This window comes from Glycine soja, chromosome 15, assembly GCF_004193775.1.
Source record: "Glycine soja cultivar W05 chromosome 15, ASM419377v2, whole genome shotgun sequence".
Classification (NCBI taxonomy): Eukaryota; Viridiplantae; Streptophyta; class Magnoliopsida; order Fabales; family Fabaceae; genus Glycine; species Glycine soja.
In genome coordinates this window covers 47741013-47752183 of record NC_041016.1, presented here as the reverse complement: position 1 = coordinate 47752183, position 11171 = coordinate 47741013, and the positions used below count along the sequence as shown (strand labels likewise).

The window sequence follows — 11171 nt, the reverse complement described above, 5'->3', positions numbered from 1 at the left end:
CCACCTTGGAATATTTCAAAACAAGGACGGTTTTCGGAAAACCCGTCTTAAATGCTTATTATTTTTAATTAATATAATTTATCACTTTCTCCTTCTCTCTTTATCGCGTAGGGTACATGCCACTCTTTCTCTCATTCTCGCATTCGTTGTCGCCTCAGCTGCTTCATCACAGCTCTGCGGAAGGGAGCCCAAAAGCCTACCATCTCGCCAAACCCTCCATCCTAGCCCTGACAACCTCTCGTCATCGCTCTCTCCGAAGAGCTCCAAATCAACAACACATCTTCTCAAAACCCTCGCCACGAGACCGAGATCGAGACCCAAAATGAAACCCTAGCTGAGAGTTCTAGCTCAACTGAGTCGAACTTGAACTCGAGGAATGACGTCGTTGTGGAAGACTTGCTTAATTTGCTCTATTTTGGTTCACTTTTTGATGTGAAGAGTGACTTTGTGTCCACAATGCTTACCAGAACGTAGGAGCGTGGCTACTGCTTGACCTATGACTACATCACCGACGATGCCACCGATCTGCTCGGCGAAAAGGACTTGGATTCGATCTCCGCACTGAGAGGGTAGCTCGTTTCACGGCCCGCGGATTCGAGCTTTTCGCACAAGAACGCGCTGCATCGCTGCGTGGAACACGCCAAGCTGTGGCTTGCTAAGTCGGAGCAGCCCATTGGGCCTGATGCTGATTTACTTGTATGGTTCTATTGAATTGCTCTTTTTTTTTTGTGTTGAGTTGTTTTTTACTTGTTAACTTGTTAATGAGTGTTTTATTTATTTTGTAGATGTTGCATTAAGGGAGAAGTTGAACAAGATTATGTCTTCGGAGTACTTTACTACCACACCTGAGATGAAGGCTCTGGTTGAAGTTGTTGCGGCAGCTATTGGGGGCAATTACGTTTCCTTCCATGTGCTGGTGCATGGGTCTGTGGTTCCGGTTGAAGTGGAGCAGCCTGTTTTTCAGTCTCAGGAAAAGGTATAATTTATAGTGCTTGTTGGATTGGTTGTTTTTGAAAAGTCAGTGTTTGGAATGCGTTGCTTGTTTTGAATTGGTAAAATGAGAATTCAGCTGAGTTAAGTTCATAGCTTGAATGTTGTTGTGTCTTTGTTGGAATAAAGTAAATTTTTTGAACTGCTTTGGGACTGAAGTATCGTAGATGTCAACATTACTTTATTTGGTTGGATAAAATGTTGTTGGGAAGTGATAGAACTTTTGTTGAGAGGTGATTTCTGTTTATGGTTGCATAGGTAAGAGGGGAGCGATGTGAGAAGGATGTTTGCTGATTTGTTTGTTGTAATTCTTTTGTTGATACATGGGGTTAGGGCAAAATTAAATTAGAATCTCATTGTGTTTCTTAGTTTTGAAGAAAATCATTATATTTCTTCTGCTGATACATGAGAAGGATGTTATACCTTGCATTTTAAGTTTTACCCCCTCCCTCTCTTTATTTGCAGGCTCTGGCGTTGGCAATGACTTACCAAGAGGTCACCAATCACCATAAACAACGCCCAGCTATCAATGTTTCTGTTTAATATTTTTGCAGTTCGGTATAAAAAATCCCCTTTTATTTAATGTTCTATCTTCATTTGCCTGATTCTGCTGTCTTCTCACCCCCTCCTAACTTTCTACCCTCCCTTATTCTCAGTCTCACAAACATACAGTAATATCTAGAAAGGATTGAAGAAAACATGTGCTCTTCTTCTAATGTGTTTGTTCTTGGTTGAAGATGGTGTGGTTTAAACTAAAACTAATGAGATATATCCTATAAATGTTTATCACATTCTATTGGTTTAAACTAATTATAATAGACTTCTAGAAATTGCTAATTTGTTTCCATGGTTCTTATATGTGGAATGGGCTCTTCTTCTCACCATTTTTATTCAACATTGCTGCAGGGAACTCTCTCACATTGTTCTCATCCATTATCAACATGTGAAGGTAACATGTTTTGATTTTATTAGTATTTGTTGCCTAATTGTTATTTGACAAAAGCTCAAGAAGAATTGCTTACTTTTACATTCCAAGTATAATTAAGAGAACAATGAACTAGTAACATGTAATTGTGTTGTAGAGTTATATGTGAAGTAGGAAAGTAAAACATGGAAATTCCATACTAAATTGAGTATGGTATTCCCCCAAATCATGTAACTTGACTTTCCATGCTAATAATATATACTGCCTAGAAATAACAAAGTTGGCACTGCTTCCTTAATCAATACTTGGTCTGATAAGTTTCAACACCAGACAATTTTCTTGAATGTTAGATGCTATAAATTGGTTACATATTATTCCTCTCTATGACTACGCATAATTTCCTTTTCCCTTGTCTCAGATGTTGACTCTGTACTCTAATTCTTAAAAAATAAAAAAGGCTAAACATTCTCATCAGGAGTTTTGAACTATGTGATTAAATATAATCGTGATCTGCTATATCTTCCCATCTATGAATAATTTCATTTTGGGCCTTCATTCCTTTCTCTCATTTGTCTTGTTCAAAATAATCAGGGAACCAGGGCAAATTTTACATGTGCTAAAGAAAATGAAGAAAATCTTCCTTATGCTCAACAAACTGATAAAATTATGCCCAAAACAGAGATGGAAACTTCTTTATCATCTACTCTTCATCCTCATAGTTATCAGGTTCCTTCAAAAACTATGGATACAAGCATGAACAGTTCCCAAGCATCAGAATATGAAGAAGCAGAATCTGGTATTTCTTTTGTGCACATTAATAATTTAAATTGTTTTGTTTTCAATTTTTCATGTCTAGAGGAAATTCTGAGTAGCCTTTTTGTTGACTTTGTTCTTCAGTATCACTTTTTCATGTGTGTATTTAAATTTTTTTAACTTGATGTAATTTTTACAACATTCAATAACCATGCAAGTTCTAAGTTTTATTTTTTCCTCGAGTTACAACGCCCTGTTGAGAAGATTACACCTCAACCTGTTGATTCTTATTCTCCTCGGCCACTCACAAGTAAATTTCTTCATTTTAAATTGTTTTTGAGTTCTACTTTGATGCATTGTCCCTGTAAATTTACACTACCACTTAGTCATACACTGTTGTACCATTAAAATAGTAGCAGTTATAATAAATAGAAATTTGCAGGGAAGCTATTAGGCATTTTTGTGACTAATTTATCTCATATGTTGAGTTTATCTACAGTCATGTCAAGGTCTGCAAAGTCTTCTGACTATGCCTTGTTTCCAAAAAATGCTCATGCAGACAACAATTTGTTTATTGACGGTGGGGTTATTAAATTATTATTATTTTATTTCTTTGCATATATGATTGTTATCTATTCTTGACTATGGAGAATTGAAATTATTATAATGATTTGACTTATCTTTTATTTATTTTATTTCTATTGTCTTTTCTTTTGGATTGTATTTATAAATGTGGAAGCAATGTCTTCCAAGGTTATTTTGATGATGCCAAAGAATCAAGAGTTGAGTAAAGTATTAAGCAAAGATTCAAGAATCAAGTTTCAAGTTTCAAGATTCAAGAATAATCAAGATCAAGATTCAAGAATCAAGAGAAGACTCAATCAAGATATGTATTAAAAAAGTTTTTCAAAAACATGGAGTAGCACAAGAAGTTTTCACAAAATCATTACCAAAGAGTTTTACTCTCTGATAATCGATTACCAGAAGATAGTAATTGATTACCAGTAGCCAGTATTGTTTTCAAAACTGATTTACAAAGCTGTAATCGATTACCATAATCATGTAATCGATTATCAATATTTTAAAACGTTAGAATTCAAATTTTAAGAGTCACAACTAGTGATAAAACATTTTCAAATCATTTTTAACTTGTGTAATCGATTACACAATACTTGTAATCGGTTACCAGAGCTTCTAACGTTTTGATTTTTAAAATTTAAACTGAGAAGTCACATCTGTTGATGTGTAATCGATTACACCTTAATGGTAATCGATTACCAATGACTGATTTCGAAAAATAAATTTCCAAAAGTCACAATTCTTCAAGTGACTTGTTTCTGAAGATTTTTTCAAAAGTCATAACTTTTTAAGTGACTAGTTTTTAAAGAAATTGCCAAGAGTCACAAGCTTTAACTTGAGTCATCAAGAGATTATAAATATGTGACCATGGCATGAATTTTAGAACAATCAATTATCTATCTTTCAATCTTTTCTCAACATCATTCAATATCTTTCAACTCTTTCTCAACATCATAGATATGTATTTCATTGACCAATCTCTCTTCTATGATTTGACCCAATTATCTAGTGACGGTGTACCATTTGAAGGTGCATTGGACGATGATTGGAAGTTTGATTTTTCTGTGCATGATGCCCACCGGTTGGTTTGTACCAACCAAGCGGATATGACCGGAAGGCTACTTGTCGGTTCATTGGCATTTGAATGCCTCATCATGCACTACTTGATTGTGCGCATCCTTCTCCCTAGATCTTCCAACCTTGCACAGGTGTCTGAGGAAGATTTGATAATCATGTAGGTTTTCTTAACCGGTCGTCAAATCGACTGGGCCCATCTTTTGAGATATTGCATGCATAAGGCATTGCGATCAAATACTCCACTCCCATATCCTCATTTGATTACTTTGTTTCTACAACATTTCAATGTCTCTCTTGACTCTGAGCCATTTGTCAAAGTCAAAAGATCCTTCTCTATAGGTGTAAATGTATTTTCCTCCTTCGGTTACCGCAAAGAGATGGATGATTCTTGGATAAAGAAGGATGCTCCAGTACAAGCCGCTGAAGATCGCTCTCCATCACCACATTCTTAGATAGATGACTCTTCATCTCTTTTGCACAGTATTCTTGAAAGGTTTGATGGACTTCAAACCTATGTAGGTGAGAGGTTTGATGCTTTGGAACGACAAGTGGACACGTGATTCGATGCAATGAACTCAAGAATCACAAAGGTTGAAGATGTCACCATCATTCGCGACTGCCTTGATTTACCTCCACCACCATCAGTTTAGACATTATTATTATTATTATATTTTGTTTCTAAAGCCTTGTATTTGGCTATATGCTTATGACATTTGAACATTTAGTATTTTTAGTATTTGCTTAGTATGACTGAACATTTATGGATTATGATATATGACTATGTGGTTTGCATTATAATTTGGTTTATGTCTTGCTTCATGAATGGTTTAGTATCTTTTATGTTTATTTTACAAAATATGCTTTGTGTATGGTTTTAAATTATGAATGTTTTATGCATTTTGGCCTTTTTGATGTTTCCAAAGGGGGAGAGAAAAATGGGTATGTTAAGAAATCAAGATGTTATATTTTTCAAGGCTTAAAATTAAGCATAAATTCAAAAAGAAAAGGGGAGAAAGGGATGAGTAAACGGTAGCACAAAAATTGTATGCATTCTCTTATCAAAGAGGGGGAAATTGTGGAAGCAATATCTTTCAAGGTTATTTTGATGATGCCAAAGAATCAAGATTTAAGCAAAAATTCAAGAATCAAGTTTCAAGTTTCAAGATTCAAGATTCAAAGAATCAAGATTCAAGAATAATCAAGATCAAGATTCAAGAATCAAGAGAAGACTCAATCAAGATAAGTATTAAAAAAGTTTTTCAAAACATTAAGTAGCACAAGAAGTTTTCATAAAATCATTACCAAAGAGTTTTACTCTCTGGTAATCAATTACCAGAAGATAGTAATTGATTACCAGTAATCAATATTGTTTTCAAAACTGATTTACAAAGCTGTAATCGATTACCATAATCATGTAATCGATTATCAATATTTTAAAACGTTAGAATTCAAATTTTAAGAGTCACAACTAGTGATAAAACATTTTCAAATCATTTTTAACTTGTGTAATCGATTACACAATACTTGTAATCGGTTACCAGAGCTTCTAACGTTTTGATTTTTAAAATTTAAACTGAGAAGTCACATCTGTTGATGTGTAATCGATTACACCTTAATGGTAATCGATTACCAATGACTGATTTCGAAAAATAAATTTCCAAAAGTCACAATTCTTCAAGTGACTTGTTTCTGAAGATTTTTTCAAAAGTCATAACTTTTTAAGTGACTAGTTTTTAAAGAAATTGCCAAGAGTCACAAGCTTTGACTTGAGTCATCAAGAGATTATAAATATGTGACCATGGCATGAATTTTAGAACAATCAATTATCTATCTTTCAATCTTCTCTCAACATCATTCAATATCTTTCAACTCTTTCTACCGAATTTTCTGATTCTATTTCTCTTCATCTTTCTAAAAAGTTTTTGTTCAAACACTTTCTTTTCCAGGAAAAGTTTTTTGTTCAAAAACTTGTGCTATTAATCTTTTTCATTCTCTTCTTCCTTTGTCAAAAGAACAAAGGACTAACCGCCTGAATTCTTTTGTGTCTTTCTTCTCCCTTAAAAAAGATTCAAAGGACTAACCGTCTGAGAATTCTTTTGGTTCTTCCCTTCCCCTTAATCAAAAGATTTCAAAGGACTAACTGCTTGAGATATCTTTTGTTTCCCCTTTACAAAGATTCAAAGGACTATTCGCCTGAAAATTCTTTGTCCCAACACATTGGAGGGTACATTCTTTGTGGTACAAGTAGAGGGTACATCTACTTGGGGATTGTTATACTGAGAACAAGAGAGGGTACATCTCTTGTGGATCAGTTCATGTGAAGGATACATCTACTTGGGTTTTCAAAGAGAACAAGGGAGGGTACATCCCTTGTGGATCTTTGGCTTGTAAAGGATTTTACAAGGTTGAAAGAAATCTTAAGAACCGCAGGTTGCTTGGGGACTGGATGTAGGCACGGTTTGTAGCCGAACCAGTATAAATCTTGTGTTTGTCTTCCCCTTCTCTACACTCTTTAATTTCCGCTGTGTACTTTTAATTTCCGCTTTTACTTTTGGTTAAGGTTCTGTTTTTGCTTCTTACTTTTTTAATTCAGTAGTAAAAGCCTAATTAAATCTAGTAACTTTAAGAAAGATAAGTTTTTTAATTAGTCAAGGCAAATTAATAATTAATTCAACCTCCTTTCTTAATTATTCTGAGATCACTTGATCCAACAATAAATGATGAAGCAATGTCTATTAGGTACTTTTCTTTTATATATATATATATATATCCCGCGTTAAATTTAATCAAAGTGAACTTATAACTAATTATTTAATCAATCATTTGGTAATGTCAATTCATGACTTTGCTAACGTGTAGGTATGCTGAAAAATAACTAGCCATATTATCTCTGCAGTTTACACTAGTCTTACTTGTAAGACATCTTTTCACAGTGCTTACAAATGGAACGGAAGATTACCCATTTACACTACTTACTGTAAGTATTTGTTTTACTGTTTTTAATAAAAATATGTACAATCTTTGGTTTTGAATTAGCAGTTGATATATATATCACCTTTTTAGGGTTAGAAAAATGTTGCCAACACATTTCTTCAATTACATTATCTCTTAGGTGTGAATCAACAAGTTGTTGATTTGAGTTTTGTAAAATTAAGTTTTGTAAATAAAATAAATAAATTTTAAAAAATAAATTATCAATAAAATTTATATATCAATTAATATTTTATATTAAAGGGTGTTGTTATTTTTGGTGCCTGCGTAGATCTGGTCCTGGAGATGAAAAACCAAGTAGTGTCTAAACTAAAATGGCTTATATTAAAGGGTGTTTGAATGACGAGAGAAACAAGTCAAAAAACACTCTTGCTAATAATGTTTTAAAATAAAAATAATTAATTTTTAATTAAAAACAAACAACCAATAAGGCAATAAAGAAAACTATTTCAAACACAGGCGTGTCGTTTTGCTTATAATTAAGCTGCCAAATTTTGATTTGGTGACAAGCTTGAGGACATGAAATGGAGTCATAAGATTTGAGTATCCATGTTTAGCTTCTGCATTCTACAGTGACTTTAGACTTACTAGATGATTAAGGTTATTGGGTGAGGGTATATATATAAACTGTTCATTAATTGAGAACTCCTATAAAGTGAGATGTTTTTCCTTCTTTCTTCCCTTTATTATCTTTTTGTTGAGAAAGTAATGTGAATGTGAATATGCTTTGCTGAGGTTAGTTTTGGCCTTTTTGGACCACGTCACCGTCACAAGAATTAAGTAATACTGAAAACATGAATTGGTCTTGGCAACTTTAATTTGTTAGCTGCACATTAAAAAATATTGAAGACTTGAATGTACTGAAAACATGAATTGGTCTTTGCAACTTTAATTTGTTAGCTGGACATTAAACATGACTTGCTTCTTTTACATGGATTGCCAAGCTTTCAAGAGTCATTTTATTAATTTTTTTATTTTCAAAATAATTTATTTAAATTTTACTTAAAGTAAAACATCATTAATGTAAAAAATATAAATTAATTTAATTTTATTATGTTTATTTTACTAATGCTCTCTCATTTTATTTAATAAAACTTTAAATTTGCTAAAAGATCAAATAAATCATAAAAACAGTGGTGTGTTCTTAAATTTTTAAGAAAGAGACTATTATTGACCCATGTTTATTAATTTAAGTTATAAAAAATATTTTTCTTTAATTAAATATTAAATTTTGAGTTTTATGATTATAAAATATAAATAGTATTTAAAGGATCTACTTTTAAATCAAGGTATGAGTACTAAGTATGATAGTACTCGTTTTAATGAGCCTTAGTTAATTTTCTGTTGGTGTAATGATTACACATATTTGAGCTGGTAGTTGCTGGTGTAATAACTAGTTGCTGGTGTTACAATTAACAAACTTCTCATAGCCTGACTATATGTGCAATCCTGAACATTTTTATGTACTTGTATGCTTCTAGATTTATGCACATGCACAATGAAAATTTTATTGGTACTGTTATGCTTTCTAGGAAAACTTACAATACGTGTCTTATTCTTCTATGTAGTCTGCTGATTTGACAATACTGTTATGCTATTTTAGAAGAGAAGGAAAAGAAGGCTGGACTAAAAGCTTTTTCTCCTGCTCAGCATAACTGGTAAAATTCATTTTTATTGCTGTTGATTTCCTTGTATTTCAGAATCATTAGCAAATGAAGTCAATAGTTATTATTTTGTACTTCACATGTCTTGTGATGATTTTTATCAGGGACAGAAGCTCTTTTTGCTGACCTAGCCCATTTTCCGATTCAACTAACCCTTCAAAATAGGCTTTCTCTCTCTCCGATTCGCCAATATCTCTTCCTTTGCTTAATTCCTGCTACTTAAAAATTAGGTTTTAGCACTTTAATTATTGCTTTTGATCTGTGATTAATTTGTTCCCGAACTGCCTTGCACGATTCTTCATCTAAGTTTCTTTTCTGCGTCGAATTGAACTTCCTTTTTCTTTGCTCTAGCTAGTTATTTGTTATTTCTGGACTCTTGTGTGCCTAATATTAGTAACCTAAGTGAGTCTGAGCTAAAGGTAGTTCCTATTGTAAGATTATTATGGCTTTGTTTGGATGAGCTTCTCAATGAACACTTATAGGAGAAGAAAATAGGAAGATAACATGGATTGAACCTTTTTCTATTAGCTAAAATTAAGTTATGCACTTCAGCTTTTGGAGAAGTTAGATAAGGGAGCTTTTATAAGTTCTGTATGTGTCTTGTATTTTCCTCCCAGGGAAATTCTGTTTTATAGATGCTACTGAGTGAGTCTTGTGAACCTTACTGTTCTGGAGAGCTCTGTTATTATGAGGAATGATGATAATCTGGTTCGAGCTATCAGATGTTGATGTATCTATTGTCTGTCTTTTTCTGATATGTTGTTGTCCTTGTGGTTTTGAGCTTATTTTTTGTTGACATGATTCATGATAGCATATTGACATTTCCAAGATAATGATTATAGGTTCGGTTTCAAACTTACCATTACGTTAACCTCTTGTATGATGTTATTTAATTTTGAGATATCTTTTATCACCTCCCTCACTAGATTCTATGTCTGAAACTTTAAGTGTCTCATGATTGTCTTATTATTATGTCGAATGTGCCTTTTAAACATGGCTGTACTGCAAGTTTGTTTTCCTTATTTTGCATATATTTCTAGCTTCATTCTCTTTTGTTGAAAATCCATTCACATGGAAGTTTATATAAATAATATCTAATTTTTAGCTTCTGAATAGGATGACTTTTAAATATCTTTTTTCATACTTTTCTGTTTTCCTTTTGTAGCTAAACCAACATTGCCCACAAATTTCGAGGAGGATACATGGGCAAAACTAAAGTCTGCCATTTGTGCTATATTTTTGAAGCAACCTAACTCTTGTGACTTGGAGAAGCTTTATCAGGTAATCATGGAAATTCTCTAATTAATTATTATTATTTTTCTAACATGATTGATTTAGCCATGTGAATATTTATGTTGCACTAGCTTATTGGTATTTCATGGTGAACTCATAATCTCCATTCCATATAGGCTGTGAACGATCTCTGCCTATATAAAATGGGTGTAAATCTTCATCAACAGATTGAAAAGGAGTGTGAAGCACATATATCTGCTGCACTGCAGTCTTTGGTTGGCCAAAGCCCAGATTTGGTTGTTTTTCTGTCTCTAGTTGAGAGATGTTGGCAGGATCTTTGTGACCAAATGTTGATGATTCGTGGTATAGCCTTGTATCTAGATAGGACATATGTGAAGCAAACAGCAAATGTTCGATCATTATGGGACATGGGCTTACAACTTTTCCGCAAACATCTTTCATTGTCTCCTGAAGTAGAACACAAAACTGTTACTGGTCTTCTACGAATGATTGAAAGTGAAAGGTAAGTCCATTTTTTGCAATTCAATTTTGTACCTTTAAATACTTGCAGCTTGTTGTTTTAAAGCTCCACACTTTCATCCATGTATACATGGGTGCCGTGGGATGGGGGGTTTGTTGGCTCTTCTCTTTTTTTTTTTTTTATCAGCAAAGATAAACTATATATTGATTGTACTGAAAAGTACATAAAAGGGCTATACAAATGGTTCCTCAATCAGACATTCATATTCTGAAAGGGAACCAATCTTATTAATTGCCCATATGGTTTGTGTGCTTTTGTCAATGTGTGCTTTTGTCTATGTGAATGTATGGTTTGTGTCTTGTATATGCCTTTCAATTCTGGAAAATTTAATTATATTTGCATTGTTATTGTCATTCATGAAGAAAAATATTTTTTAAAAAAAAATCAATAATTCTACATCGGTTATTAAATAAATCGA

The 11171-nt window shown here is 33.1% G+C and overlaps 1 protein-coding gene and 1 pseudogene across 1 annotated transcript; both read left to right on the top strand.

The window, feature by feature from the left end:
• Nucleotides 1–243: 243 nt before the first annotated feature.
• LOC114386237 lies at nt 244–4485 on the top strand (annotated as a pseudogene).
• A 4460-nt stretch (nt 4486–8945) lies between these two features.
• Nucleotides 8946–10739, top strand: LOC114386236 (cullin-4-like; the record flags this gene model as incomplete). The annotated part of the gene is made up of 3 exons (XM_028346205.1): nt 8946–8973; nt 10145–10260; nt 10389–10739. Coding segments are annotated over 3 exons (495 nt in total), but the record flags the coding sequence as incomplete, so codon positions are not given.
• Nucleotides 10740–11171: the final 432 nt, after the last annotated feature.